At 37.4% G+C, this 15,527-nt stretch overlaps 2 protein-coding genes and 1 long non-coding RNA gene across 3 annotated transcripts; 2 read left to right on the top strand and 1 right to left on the bottom strand.

Annotated features, from left to right (window-relative positions):
• Positions 1 to 798: 798 nt before the first annotated feature.
• LOC139357579 (putative caspase recruitment domain-containing protein 17P) lies at positions 799 to 4,929 on the top strand. Its single transcript, XM_071075521.1, has 2 exons — positions 799 to 2,955; positions 4,125 to 4,929. The coding sequence occupies exons 1-2, from the start codon at positions 2,745 to 2,747 to the stop codon at positions 4,235 to 4,237; spliced, it is 324 nt and encodes a 107-aa protein (XP_070931622.1). The 5' UTR covers positions 799 to 2,744; the 3' UTR covers positions 4,238 to 4,929.
• Positions 4,930 to 5,777: 848 nt separating this feature from the next.
• On the bottom strand, positions 5,778 to 14,601 carry LOC139357580 (uncharacterized). Its single transcript, XR_011611029.1, has 3 exons — positions 14,560 to 14,601; positions 6,541 to 6,643; positions 5,778 to 5,887 (listed from the first exon to the last, which is right to left on the bottom strand). It is a non-coding gene; the product is annotated as an uncharacterized lncRNA (long non-coding RNA).
• LOC105493687 (caspase-1-like) lies at positions 6,931 to 12,458 on the top strand. The gene is made up of 4 exons (XM_071075518.1): positions 6,931 to 7,568; positions 7,962 to 8,111; positions 9,551 to 9,660; positions 10,131 to 12,458. The coding sequence occupies exons 1-4, from the start codon at positions 7,232 to 7,234 to the stop codon at positions 10,227 to 10,229; spliced, it is 696 nt and encodes a 231-aa protein (XP_070931619.1). The 5' UTR covers positions 6,931 to 7,231; the 3' UTR covers positions 10,230 to 12,458.
• Positions 14,602 to 15,527: the final 926 nt, after the last annotated feature.

Here is a 15,527-nt window from a genome sequence, read left to right as displayed (position 1 = left end):
ATACTTTAACTCAGTGGTTCATGGCTCTGGCTGGGGCAGAAATCATTGTGTGAAATCCTTAAGTTAATAGAGAAAATAAAAGAATCAGTAAACATTTAAAAGTAAATGAACGTAAGAGAAGTGATGCACAGGTAATTTCTGCTTTATTCCATAATACAAATCCTCCCAGTGGCAAGGAGCACAAGATTTTGCTGCAATCGGACTAGGTCATTGACAAAATAAAGATAAAAAGAAATCATGAGAAACCACTTAGATTAAAAGCCACATCATTGTCCTCCTACACAGTGCATTCTACTCTAACCAAACACACTTAACTCTTCACTAAAGAACAGGAAGTAAAACTGGTGACCCACATGTCAAAAGATGGACGTTTTTGTAACTCTGGGTCCTTATTCTCCAAAGATAAAAAGGTAATATCACAAGAAAATTTTTGTTAGAGAAATTGATAAATGTAAAGTACCATCTGCAGTTTTCTATTAGTCCATCTTGCATCAAAGAGGTTCCTAAAATAAATTGGCCACATAGAGCTTATTTCTGGAATAATCAATTGAACATGTGCTTGCAAAGAACAGAGACCTCTTCTGGCCTTCCCTGGCTTCTCTCTATATAGTTTTCATGAGTCCTAAAATATTTTGTCTCCTACTTTTCTAATTAATTTCTTATTTTTCTCATCACTTGCCATATATGTCATTCTGAATGTTCCAGTTACATACTACATACCAGGCTTCATGTTTGTCTTCTCTTCTTGTATGTGAGAGCAAGGGGAAATGACCATGATATGTTTTGACTGAACCCCTGGCTCCTGGAACCATATCGTCCATATACATTTGTTAAGTAAATGACTAGATGCACTGCTTGAGAAGTCTAACAAAAGAAAAACTTAGCTGGATAACCTGCAAATCATTATTCTTGATTTTTTTTCTAATGTAAAATATTTGTATTAATTATAGTAATATCACTCATTATCTGCTTACCATTTGCCAGGCAATGTTCCATGCATTTTTTACATTTTCTCTCACTTAATGTTCAAACTGTAAAGGTATGTACTATTAATAAAATCATTTTATAGACAGAAGAACCAATGCATAGGGAAGTTCAATTTCTTGCCCACAAAATGAAGTTTAAAATGCTAAGATCAACATTCTGAGCGCAGAGCCTATGTTCTTGGTCTCTATGATGCAATGTCCCTCAAAAGAAAGCCATTCAGGATTGGTGGGTGGCTCACAACTGTAATCCCAGCACTTTGGGAGGCCAAGGTGGGTGGATCGCTTGAGTCCATGATATCAAAACTAGCCTAGGAAACATAGGGAGACCCTGTCTTTACAAAGATACAAGTATTATCCTGCCATGGTGTCACATGCCTGTGTTCCCAGCTACTTGAGAGGCAGAGCTAAGAGGATCATCTGAGCCTGGAGAGGTGGAGGCTGCTATGAGCCATGCTAGTGCCACTGCACTCCAGCCTGGGCCACAAAATAAAACTCTGTATCAGGAAAAAAAAAAAAAAGAAAAAAAAGAAAAACAAACAGCAGCAACAACAACAAACTCTGAAAAGAAAGGACATTAAGTAACAAAAGCTTTAATTTTTGTGAAAAATGTGTTCATTTCTAAAAGCAAAATTGCTTCACAGGGACATACGTTTCCCATGACTTTCCCCAGACTGTGAAATGGGCCCAGAGAGCAGTGGTTCAAATTCTCTAAAGGTTGTGTTACTTTTCTCCATCAAGTTTTCTAATGAATGAGAAACTCTTCACTGTGTGAGTTTAATTGTACACATACTTTGTCATTCTTGTCTTATTCTCCAAGCCCCATTCCCCTCCTATCCTGACCTGTTCCAAGGGTTGGTGAAGAAAATTTCCCAAAGATACACTCTCTGATTCTTTCTCTGGGGAAACAATAAAAATAAAAATAAAAAATAAAAAAGGACATGCATATGCATGTGCAGTGATTGTTTCGCAATATGATTACATGCCTTGCCAAAAAGGTATAAAAGGAAGGTAAAAAAGGTGAAACATGCTTTTAGTTTTAGTCCACACAAGAAAAGTAGGAGAGAAAAGTCATGGCCGGTGAGTCTTTTACTGTTCCAAGAACAGATCCCTGGGAAGAAAGAGTTGTGGAAGGCACTAGCTCTTCTGGAAGCCGTAAATAGTATCTGTGGAAGTTTACATGAGCAGAAGTGAGGGAGAGGGAGGACTGGGAGAAGAGAAGGAACTAGCAGATTCTTGCAGCCTTTAGAAAGGAAAGGCAACCCCAGAAAGGAACTGAGACTTTAGGGGTAGCCTGCTGTCATTTCGCAATCTTAATTAAACTCTTACTTACATGTTGAAAGTCTGACAGAGGGTACAGAATTGGCACAGGAGGAGTACTAGCAGCAGTGGTTCCTAAATGAAATGGGCTATATCTGTTTCATTACTTTATTATTCTCAGTTAAATAAACACAGGCAAAGAGGATGATCTCTGCTTTCCAGGGACTAATGTGGAAATGGTAAGCTCAGTCTTCAGGCCACTCCATGCACATGTATGGGACTATTGAGGGAAACAAGTAGGACAGCGATACAGTAAGAAGAGGGATTACCCAATTGTGAGGAGGAGGACATTTCACTGATGAAATCTAAATGAGGTCACTTTCCATTGATGACCTGAGAGGACTATGAGGCTGTTTTCATGATGTGAGAAATCCTTGTGCTCCAAACAAAGTCCCGACGGAAAAGAGAGAGCTGTTTATCCATTCACTGGGTAAAGGTACAATGAATGGCTTACTGGATGAATTATTACAGACAAGAGTGCTGAACCAGGAAGAGGTGGAGGAAGTACAACATGAAAATGCTACAGTTACAGCTCAGGCCCGAGCTTTGCTTGATACCGTTATTCAGAAAGGGACTCTGGCATGCCAAATTTGCATCACATATATTTGTGAAGAAAACAGGTACCTGGCATGGACGCTAGTACTCTCAGCAGGTAAGGATCAGTGACTGACACGCAAGTTCACCTAGGGGCTATCATTATACCTACCTTGTGATGTCTTTACTAATGATGTAAAGTTGCAAAAACTTTCCTATCTCTGCCTTTGGGCCATATTTCTGTAGCAGGGGCCCTATTGCATGTCCCTTGACTCTGCTTCGTTTCTGTTCCTTTGTCCTCAGTGGCCCTCTTCTGTTTAAAGTTGATTTCCTGTTCTGAGTACGTGGTAGCTAATTTCTTGAAGGTCATAAGAACTATCTAAAAAACTTCACACTATATTTTCCACTGTTCCTGGTGAGGCACAATATTAGATTGATTTAGTGTTTTTGAGTCCAGGGTATCCCTGGCACTTATGTAGTTGTGTGACATGAAGCTTTAAGGTCTATAATTAAATACATTTTATAAATTCTCTCCAAAATATTGCCATCCACGAAAAATAAATTATATTTCAGAGATGGCGATACACTCAGAGAATACAATGAATGATTTTAGAAAAGTAAGGATTTCAAGTTGACTCTTTCCTCCAGTTGCCTCCTTGTATTTTCTTTGGAGTGAGATCACCCACTTGCCTGTTACCAGGCTGCAGATCATGCTGTGAGGCCTGGACTGCCTCTTCCTGCAGCCCCCTTAGGGCCTGATGCAGTGCACAGGAAATGAGCTGGCCCATTCTTGTGATCCCTTGGACCTACCACATGGTGAGGATGAGAGTTCTGGTGGACTCCTAGTCACTGGTTTCTGTGACACTTCCTAAAGCCATTTCAGAGGCAGATGTTCTTTGAAAGCAAAAGCCTTTTTTTTCTAACAGTTAGGGGAGGCTTATACCTGTCTAAGCAGACATGGGAGAAGTTTATGTTTTCATCTATGTGTATTAAATATCACATTTTTCTGGCAATGTCTCTTTCATTTTATACCCCCCAGCACTCTCGATCTCCTGACCTCGTGATCCACCCGCCTCGGCCTCCCAAAGTGCTGGGATTACAGGCGTGAGCCACCGCGCCCAGCCCTTCCCCCCAGCACTCTCTAAATTAAAGAACATCTTGAACATTATTTAATGTCGTTCAGTCAGAGTTCTGGGATGAATCTTTAGTGGGGAGTGTTGTAAGCATTAGGGTAAAGTTTTCCAGAGATGATAAGTGACTATTTCAGTGTCCTTCTTCTTTTTCTAGGTCCGACATCTGGAAATCACCTTACTACACAAGACTCTCAAGCAGTACTGCCTTCCTTCCTAGGTAATGCTGTTTTTAAAGAAAGAACATTATCTGAACACTATCTTCCTTGACATTAATGTTGTAGGATGATCCACAGTTAAAGGGGCTATGGAGAATTCCCATAGCTTGATCATGTAAGTTTCTTTTTGTAATCTATTCTACTTTTGTAGAAACTGTCCCCACAGCTTCACTATGTTTACATTAAAAATTCTGAAATCTCTATCTCAAATCTTGAACACCAAATAAGTACCATGCTTCATTATTTAAGCCTCCTGAAATATTCCTTCACATCTCTTAGAGAACCGTTATCTAAACAATATCAGAGCTGAACATGCCATTCTTCCCCACCCTGCTTCTCCTCCAGTTTTGTGTAACTCAGTTGTTGGTGTCACCGTCACTAGTTGTTCAAAGCAGGAAATTGAAACTCATCTTGGTCCCTTTCATGTCAAGCACCTCCAATATTCAAGCCATGGCCAAGTGTTATGCATTCTTCTCCCAAATTTGGAACCGTGTCTCTGTTTCTACTTCTATTTCATTAAAAAACCCCTATTCATCAAGGGCCCTCTTAAAATAAAAAAAAAAAATGTATTTTTAAAAGCAATTTGGAAGCTAAGAATGCAAAATTTTAAAATCAAGTTCAGGTATTACTCTATTGAATGTATTAAGGTTGATTAACTCATGAATGTTTTCCTAAATATTTTACAGCATGGGATACTCACTATATAACCAAATACTGTATTTTCACTAAGAAAAATTGCCTCAAAAATAACCCATATATTTCTACTTAGTTTTTTGATATTGTTTTCATTCTTGTTTATGAAGAAACAAAACATTCCTTGTATGAAATTATTTTATAGTTTTCTCTAATATATCCATTCTAATTATTTCCTGCCCATGTCACCACACTTCATGCTGCCTTTATTTATCTGATTGTATAACAGTTTCTCAAGCTTGTTTTCAAAATTAAATATTATTTTCTTGAGTTAATGTTTTCTGAAAAACACTACAAATCTAGAAAACTTATTTCTATCTTGAAACAAAGATTACACTAATTTCTTTAACAAGTGCATCACATTGTTGGATGGTGTTGAAACTGTGATGAAATAAAAACCTCAAGGATTTTTCCATATAAACTCTGTGAAAACATTTCCTACTATGTCTGGGCAATGAATGTTTAGTGCTATGAATTCATCTAGTGTGCACCTTGATTTTAGCATTTATCATTCTAGTTGGAATATTTAATAATCTCCTCCTTCCATACGTATGCATAGTAGGAAGAGATCCTGTAGGACAGAACAAATGTTCATTAAAAAATATTCCTAGTGCTTACTACCATGTCTATTAAGTAAATAAATAAAAAGATAATCATAACCCTTAAAATTTTTTGGTAGATTTAATTAAGACCTCCTCTCATTAAATTTTATTCTATGGTTCAAATTTTTTGAAATAAATTTATATTCTAACTATTTTATCTCACACATTTGATTGTTTTCTGAGCATTTTTTCATGCATGGCCTTGAAAAGCTTCCTTTCTAGATTTTTATCTAAAATGCTTGTGAAAATACTGATCCTGAAATATGAAAGGAGATCCCTGTATTGCACACCTGGAAATATCTGGCTGGAAAGTATTCCATTAGCAGTGAAATTACTCAGTGGTGAAAGATCAGGATTGTCTTCCTAAGAATGCATTTCCACTTTTGTGACTTCATCCTTAGGTGAGGCTGTAAGAAACACAAAGCGAAACAAAGAGGGATGCCAATGTTCATGATGTTCTGTGACTCTTGCAGCTCCTCAGACAGTGCCAGTGTGGGGCAACCCTGCTATGCCTACATCCTCAGGCTCAGGAAGAAGCGTCAAGCTTTGCTCCCTAGACAAAGCTAAAAGGATATGGAAAGAAAAGTCGACAGAGGTGGCATGCTCAGAACACAAGGATAGAGTGGGGTGAAAGATATACTTGAGGCAATTATGAAATGCAGTGGCTTTTTATTAGAGCTGTTATCAATGGAGAATCATACTTCTGCTTTCCTTACATTAAAAAAAAAAAAATTCCTGTATCTTAGAATCCCAGGTTTATAGAAAGAGTTTCAAATCGGATCCAATTCCTGTATAAATAACATCAACAATGGTAACTATTGAATGGTCACTAAGAGTGGGCAGTGTTCTAAGCATTTGGACATGATAATATATAATGTGTAACCTTAAAATAATCCATCTTAGAGATCTAGAAGCTGAGACATGGGGTTGTTAAATATTTTGCCCAAAGAAAAACAATCAGAAATTGGACAACCAGTTTTAGAATTCAGTCATTCTTGCTTTAGAGCTTGTGCATTTTTCAAAATCCCACCTATCAAGAACAATGAAGTCAGTAGCTCACCTGCCATCTGGGCCGTTGCAGTTTCTATGCTTACTCGAAGTTGCACTCAATTCCGTTCCGCATTTTCAATGTATAGTCGATGGGATTTCGTATCCTGATAGGTCTAAGAAAGGGAAAACGGTCATAAACTTAGCAGGTGAATATTAAATTACAGAGAATAAGGCTACTCATTCAAACTGCATTTCCTACAGATTTGTCCAATAATGGACAAGTGAAGTCGCACACGTCTTGCTCTCATTATCTGCAATGAAGAGTTTGACAGTCTTTCTAAAAGAACAGGAGCTGAGGTTGACATCATCGGCATAACGATGCTGCTACAAAATCTGGGGTACAAGGTGGATGTGAAAAGAAATCTCACTGCTTCGGTAAGGTCTATTATGCCATAGAGACAACGGTCACGCCCTTTGTGTAACTAAACAATATTAGAAAGCTTGGTTGTAGGACCAAGGGATATAATCTTTTGATTATCTAAAATATAAACTTCCCATAGGAGGGTGCTGTATGCTACATGTTCTCTTGAAACATCAGAGTCATTCAGCACGAGCCTGGTTTAACTTAGTGGTGAATTATTTTTTTAACTCAGTAATGCCACGTTCTCTCTACAAGATAACTCTGAATGACTTCCTATGGCACCTACCTTCACCTTTCTCAAAATTAAGACTAAAAGTTTTTTGGCACCCCATTGTTTGTCATGGAATTCCTTAACAAATCCTTAAGTATTTATTTATTGACTTTCCAAGGCACCATGAGAATTAATCACATAGTCCAAAATCAGCCGTATGGCCTCTTTCAGGAAATGACTAGAGAGCTGGCGGCATTTGCTCGCCGCCAAGAGCACAACACCTCTGACAGCACCTTCCTGGTGTTCATGTCTCATGGTTTTCAGGAAGGCATTTGGGGGAATAAATACTCTGAGCAAGTCCCAGATGTATTACAACTCAATGCAATCTTTAAAATGTTGAATACCAGGAACTGCCCAAGTTTGAAGGACAAACCGAAGGTGATCATCATCCAGGCCTGCCGTGGTGGTGAGTGCTGATGTCTTTGAGAACACCAGATATTCGAATACTGTCCTCATCTGTATGCATCCAGGAATTTTCAGTTTATGTCTGTTTTTTAGTGTCAAAGAACACATATTGTCAGCACTCATCTTGTGGCTTCTGTGAATTGTTTGATGGGTTGGTAGATATTTGTTTCATTTTCAATCCTGTGACTTTGATGCTTGCTTGTTTTTCAAATTTGTTTGAGGGTTAGAAGAAATAAGAATTGTAGAAAAGATTGTTACTTGGATGTATGTGTCTGTGTGCATGTGAATTAATGATAGAGCAGATACATTGACAAATATGATTGAACAGGGCTAAGAGGAGAACATTTTCTTCTCAGCCATTGGTAGTAGTAACAAACCAAATTTGTCTTTTCAGAGAACCGTGGTGTGGTGTTGGTAAAGATTCAGTATGAGCCTCCAAAAATATATCTTCACAAGATATATTTTGAGGATGATTTTGAGGATGATGCTATTAAGAAAGCTCAGATAGAGAAGGATTTTATTGCTTTCTGCTCTTCAACATCAGGTAACAGGTTTCTTCTAGACATAATATCTTGGTGGGGGTTACCGATACAAAAACTAACAACCACCCACTAGAGGCTAGATAGCTGTTCGAAACTTTAGATAAAATTTTTGAACACAAACTACAGCTTTGTTCCAAGTTATACACACAATTTCCTTTATCCACAGAGAGCAAGTAAGCATATCTTTTTATTAAGTTGGTAATTCATGAGCTCCTCTATGTTGCAAAATATTTTAGAAATGTGAGCAATAACAGAGAATTAAATGGAAGTCGATCTGTGCTGTAATACATTAGAATCTGACTCTGCATAGAAAAGGTCCACCATGTTGAGACCATTCAATGGACCAATTGGGCCAGACATCAAGTATTCATAGGCGAAGGGTAGGAGCAGGGTTCAGAAAGTAGAACAGCAAACAAGGTACTTTGGGCCCCTAAATTAAAGTGGGTTTTACCTAGAAGCATGAAGTATATAAAACAGAATATATATGCATTATTTTAAGGTATGCTTTGCAGTAAGAATCTTGATCTTATTGATTGATCTAGTCATTTACTACTTTGTAAACTAGCTCCACTAGTTCCTCCCTGGACTTTCCTTGAATTGCTCACTAATACATATGAACATAAATATAATTTTTCTATGGATTAAATAAATTGATATATGTGAAATATTGCACATGACACAGAATGAAGTACACATTAAGAACTGGTATTATTTAAAATGTTTTTATTTTATAACTTAATTCTGTTACTTTTCTTAACAAAGTTTAAATAAAAATCACTTGAATGCTTTCAGCCATCTTGAATGGCAGTTTTCTGAGAGCACTCACATTCTCTTGGTCGCCTCTGGCCCAAAGGCCCTGCATCTGCTCAAGTAGTTAAATTTTCTAAAATATTTTGTACACTGAGATATCTTCTATCAGAAGAAGCTTGGTTCTATATTGTTTTGAACATGTCCTGATGCAGACCTCAATAATACTTTTTCAATGATCAAAAACAATGAGACATACACAAAAAACATACATTTCCAGCCTGAGTACATATAGTAGAATTTCACATTAGACCTAACTGTTCTTTAATATTCTTTGGTCCCAGCATTCCACATGACATTCACAGTTCTCTATATAGCTCTGTATATAGCTCTTCTCCAAATCCCAATTCCTTTCCTTTACCCCATTCTGCATTTTTCTAACTCTCTAGTAAGTTTACAACTGTTTGAACTCAGGGACTATGCCACGTTAATACCTGCACCATATACTGTACTATAGAGAATCAGTAAAAATATACTCACTGCACCTCAAAAGCATTCACTAAAAATTACAATGAAGTGTATGGAAAATAGATGAATTCCACAACATGCCTCACCTGGAGCAGAAGCACTAGGGTTTCTTCTCTTTCTTCAGGCAAGATCTAGTCTTGAGATTTGAAATGTGCTTTATCAACAGATAGTGTTTCTTGGAGACATCCCACAAAGGGCTCTGTTTTTATTATGAGACTCGTTGAACATTTGCAAGAATATGCCTGTTCCTGTGATGTGGAAGAAATTTTCTGCAAGGTAGGGCTCTAGCGGATGCTATTTTCACTCTACTTCCCTGAATGCTTGGCTATTGCAATTGGAAGCATAGAAAGCAGGTCCAGACATGTTTATCTTCCAATAATATCCTTATTTCCAAAACAGTTTTACAGTTCTTTGCAGAGCGAACAAGCTGGGAGCCAGATCCAATCTGTTAAGACTCATAGCATCAATAAAACAAGGATTTAGTTTCACCTTCCTCCTGCCCTGCAGAGACAAATGAGTGGACTCTAATTTGCCTGTGTCCCTCATGGCTATTAGATCCAACCACAGATTTAAAAAGTCCCAAGGAGGGTCATTCAATGCTTAGATAAGCACATGGCTATACTTGTTGCAGATACAAGTACTTTTAGTTTTCGTCACTTATTTTGCTATATATGTTGCAGTCTTTTTGGCATGAGTCATCAAACTTTTCAGAAAAACAGGTCTCCAGATTTTCCTTTCTCTTTTAGGTTCAACTTTCATTTGAGCAGCCAGATGATAAAGCACAGATGCCCAGCACTGAAAGAGTGACTTCGACAAGACGTTTCTACTTCTTCCCAGGACATTAAAATAAGGAAGCTGTATGAATGTCTGTGTGCAGGTATGTTGGGAGTGTGGGAAGATTGAGGAAAGTGTACTGAATGTCCATTTTAGTCAGGAACTCTGGGTCTACAGGTGTAGAATTTTTAATACAAATATTTGAAATTTGAAATCCTCTAAAATCCAAAACTGTGTGAGCGCCCACATGATATTCAAAGGAAATGCTATAGAATCATTTCAAATTTTAGGTTTTTGGATTAAGGATGCTAAACCAGTTAGTATAATGCAGATATTCCAAATATACAAAAATATCTGTAATTTGAAATACTTCTGGTAGCATGCATTTTGGATAAGGGATCATCAATTCATGATATAATATACAGAAAATACTGAAGTAATGCCTTTCTTCTTGTCAGTGTAGAGCACGTTGCTCTTCTCCCAAAGTTTTTCTTTTAGACCCTTGAGGGTCAGCTGATACTGACCTAGAAGTGGGCATAAGTCTATGAAGGCTGACTTTTAGATGTTTCTCGTCTTCACCTCAGCAGGGTAATGTTTTAAAATAGCATGTGGCCTTTCCTTTTAAAATTTTGTATGTTCCCATTGGTGGTATAACTTTATAACTTACATTTCTTTTAGCAAAATTCTCTCTCATGTTTTTCTTTTTCCTGGAGGAAACCAAGAGTTTCTTCATTCTGTAATGGATTTTGGAATTATGTCTTTTTCATAATAATCTTTTCCAACATTTTAATAAATCTGGTATAAAAATAAAAATGTGTCATCAGTTTTCTTCCACACTGGAGAAGTGAGGTTGGAAATCAGAGGGAATGTTGAATTTAGAATGTTAGACTTCATTTATGAGACCTGAACTGGCGATTGGCACCATTTTTTCATTCAAAAAACCATTTTCTGTGCTTTGTGCTTTACGGGTGCAGATACAAATTACCATAGATACCCGACTTCAAAAAAGTTAGAGCTCAACAGGAGAGATGGGGAGAAGACAGACAGTTACGACAGCGACTGTGCAGTTTAATAAGGAACTTTTCTCAAATCCCACAGTTTACTACTGCATATTTCTACCCTTTGTTAAGGAACAGAACCTGCATATTTCTACCCTTTGTTAAGGTATTTAAGAGAGAGAAAGTAAATTTTGAATTGACTCTAGACCCTCAGTAGTTCACGGACTCCTTGAAAAGGTAAGACGGCCATCAAAAATGAAAGCACTTGGCAGATGGTGCATGACACCCTGAAGAAACTCTAGGATGCATGGTGTGCACAGTGAAATCCCTGCATGGTGCAGAGAAAACGAGTTTGGGGTGAAATCATTCACTCAGGGATGTTAAGATTTAGGGAGGATTGGAAGAACTACCGTTTCACTTGCAAATATGAGCCTTTTCTAATCTCTAACCTATTAAATCAAAGTGAATATTTGACCTTTTAAAAACCATCATAGTTGAACAAATTACAGTTTCTTTTTCTTTTTTCTTTTCTTTTTTTTTTTTTTGCCTTTTATTAACTGTTGGTCTGGGCATGTGTTTTCTGTGTTCTCATGCATCTTCTACTATAACCTGAGACTACATCTGTGATCAATCTTTGCTCAGAGAATATCAACAAGCAGAAGTGAATTGTCAACCTCAGTAGAAATTAACTGTTAAGGCTCTCTTAGGCAGTGGAAGGAAAGCATCCCTGGGAGTAAAGAGATTCCTTCAGAAAGATCTCCAATCAAAGGGTAAGATGACAGGGAGATGTGGAGGGGAAGACACCATCTTAATTCCTCAGCATAGTTTAAACAGAAAATACATTTATTGAATAGATGATCATTTCCTCATTTCTTTTTTGTTGTTGTTTCTGGCTTTGTTAAATATCAGTTGGTTACAGGTATGTTATATTCTTTTGGAGTTCTCTATTCTGTTCCATTGGTCTATGTTTCTGTTTTTTGTACCACTACCATGCTGTGGGGTTACTGTAGACTTGAGTAGCTTGAAGTCCAGGAATGTGGTGACTGCATCTTTGTGAAAAGCAGTTTGGAGATTTCCCAAAGAACTAAAAACAGAACTACCATGTGATCAAGCAATCTCATTACTGGCTAAATTCCCAAAGAAAAATGTACTGTACTATCAATAAGACACATGCTTTCAGATGTTTGTTATAGCACTATCCACCACAGCAAAATCATAGAATCAACCCAGGTACCCATCAGTAGTGGATTGGATTAAAAAAAATTGAATTGTGTTACATATCTGCCAAGTACATAGACATATAAATGCAAATCTTGTTCTTTGCAGCAACATGGATGCAACTGGAGCCCATTAGAGAATTAAGCATTACCCTAAGCAAAACCAATTTTCACACTACTTGCAGGCCAACTGTCTTATACACAGAAGCTGAAAAAGCCTAAGAGTTGGAGTCCTGAGCTACTTAGACATTTAGTATTCCAGCAGGGCATATTGCTGCTTTGGCTTCATTCTTCTCATTGGAAAAAGAAAAAGTTGGAATAGACAGAAACACAGAAACAGAAAACCAAGTACCACATGATCTGACCTATAAGTGGTAGCAAAATAGTAGGCATACATGGACATAAAGATGGAAATAATAGACACAGGGAGCTACTAGAGGAAGGAGTGAAGGAGGAGTGCAAGAGCTGAAAAACTACATACTGGGTGCTATTCTCACTACCTAGGTGAAGGGTTAAATCATACCCCAAACCTCAGCATCACATAATATTCTCTTTTAACACACCGGCATGTGTATCCCTGAATCTAAAAAAAAACAATGGAAATGAAAAAAACAAACAATGAAATATAAACTATTTGGTTAATTCTTATGGGAAAATGCAAGGAGCCTAGTTAAATTTTACTCATTCAGGACATGTGTTTTAGAAAAGCTGAGATAGAAAAGCCAACTGATCAGGAGAAGAAAAGGATGAATAGAAGAAGGTTTGGGGGCCATGAAAAGAGAAAAGAAAAGGGGAAACCAGGCTGAGGTGTCAACCCACTGAAAGATGTTTTGTCATTTGCACTTTTTTCCCCCAAGGGAAGAAACTAGAATTCAGGACTAGAAAAGCCAATTTGCTGACTACAGGACACTTCCAGCCAATGAACCTGGAAGTTCTGAGCAGCAGCTTTACAATCTGTAATTACATGCCCCCTCTCTGCCCAACAATAAGGAAATACCTCGTGACTTCTATTTCTGGGTCTGAGGCACTTTCCGGTGCTGTGCGGAGAGACAGAGGCTGTTAACTACGGCTGGTGAGTCAGGGATCTTTTTCTGACTAGAAGCTGGGGAGTTAAGTCTTAGAAAGCCCTTGATTTATTGCGTGTGTGACAGGCAGACATACCAAAAGGGAAGTGAGCCAATAAGGTGTATGTTGAATCTTTGTCTTCTTGGTTGTGCACAGTTGGAATCACTGGACCTTGTGTAGAGACACTGAAGGAGAGTATGTTCTCTAGATGTTTTCAAGTCAGAAAAAAGTTAATTCCTTTCTTTCAGCTTCCAGTAATCAAAGAGAGAGTAAAGAAAGAGTAAGTTATTTGTGTGAGAAAACTCCAGAAGTTTCTAAATGCACTCTGAAATCTTCTCTGCTTCCTCTTGATTTCAAATTCTGCTTCCTGGTTACATCAGGCATCCTCAAGCCTTTGTGCTCCAGATCACAAACCTTCTTCCCAGAATCAGATCTGATAGCCTTTGTGTTCTCAAGGTGTTGCTGTCTCTTGTCTGGAATTATATTTTTGGTGTGATTAAAGTGATTCCATTTATTCCCACCTTTCTATGTAGCCCTGGTACAAACAACTCTAATTTCTTGTTTTGTTATCATAGATTTTTTAACTGGCCTCCCACACTCCAAAACTCAGCCCTCAAAACCAATTTTCACACTACTTGCAGGCCAATTGTCTTATACACAGAATCTGAAAAAGCCTAAGGGTTGGAGTCCTGAGCTACTTAGACATTTGGTATTCCAGCAGGGCATACTGCTTCTTTGGCTTCATTCTCCTCATTGGAAAAAGAAAAAGTTGGAATAGATCCGTGGTTTCCAAACCTCATAACATATGGGAATAATCCATAGACATATAAAGAAATCAGGTGACTACCCTTTTCTGACCCTGAATAGCTCAATCTTGAATAGACTATAGAAATTTATTAACTTTTAAAGATGTGCAGATAACTCTTATGAAACTAGTTTGGCATTGGTTTTTCTGCAGGTTAACATTATCAGGAAAGTTGATCAGTTAACTCTCACTTCTCACATGCTAGGGATCTATTAATGTAATTTTTTTACTCAGGAACATTCAATGGCTCCCTATTGCCTTTTAAAAAATATATAAACTTTCAGATAGGTGTTTCTATCTTTCAAAATATACTTACATTTTTCCAGTAATCCTTCTAAGGCATAATTTCAGGTTCCTAAGAAAAAAAGCAAATGTTTACTATATTTACTTCACCCATATTTTTTTCCTTATTCCTTTGATTCTCCCTGTAGTTTAATTATCTCAGGGTTTATCTCTTAACTCGCAACATTCAACTTAATCTCCTAAAATGCAGGAGTTGATTTTTTAAAATTTCTCTTCTTTATGATACTAATAAAGCATTTATCCAGGGAGGAGTAAGTCATATTCATAGCCATGGATATCTTTTTGGCTGGGAAGGCTGACTTCACTAGCCACTGGACTGGAGTCGGGAGATCATTAGATAATACTTAGGAGAAATCAAAAGGCACTAATAAAAAAAAAACAAGTAAAATGATTCAATAATTATAAACAATGATGTGCAGTTGGTCTTTGTTAACTAAAACTTCTGAAAAACAGTATCCTATATATAACATCTAAGGGCATTTCACCACTTTGTCTGGGACCAAAACTGTGGTCTTGATAAATTTTGTCCTCTAAATTATTCCATTCATTTTTATTATCCTGAGAACTTCAATTCAGTGATTATTACAATAACGAAATATTATCCGTAACAACTTTAAAAAGATACTGTATGACAGGTATTTCATAAACTCTCTCTGAATGAATACTTGAAACCAGTCAATTAAGTTTTTGCTATTATTTCCATTTTATAGTTGAAGAAGATATCTAGAAAAGGATTACAAATTTTTCTTTTGGTCAAATGTCTTTTGAGAAGAGTGAATCTAACCTGACTCTCAGACTCAACACTCTAACTTTAAGTCAGTGTTCTACAAACCTCTTCAAACGGTGGCTTTGTCTCTGATCACTCCCACTTCATTACACACTGCATACTTCCACTTACAGTAGTATTCTTTCTAAAGCACAGCTCCGCTAGCTTCCTGGTTACATCAGGCACCATCAGGCCTTTGTGCTTCTTCCTGCAAT

Source organism: Macaca nemestrina, chromosome 12 (assembly GCF_043159975.1).
Source record: "Macaca nemestrina isolate mMacNem1 chromosome 12, mMacNem.hap1, whole genome shotgun sequence".
Classification (NCBI taxonomy): Eukaryota; Metazoa; Chordata; class Mammalia; order Primates; family Cercopithecidae; genus Macaca; species Macaca nemestrina.
The sequence above is the reverse complement of the archived record's forward strand: the minus strand, read 5'-3'. Positions and strand labels throughout refer to the sequence as shown.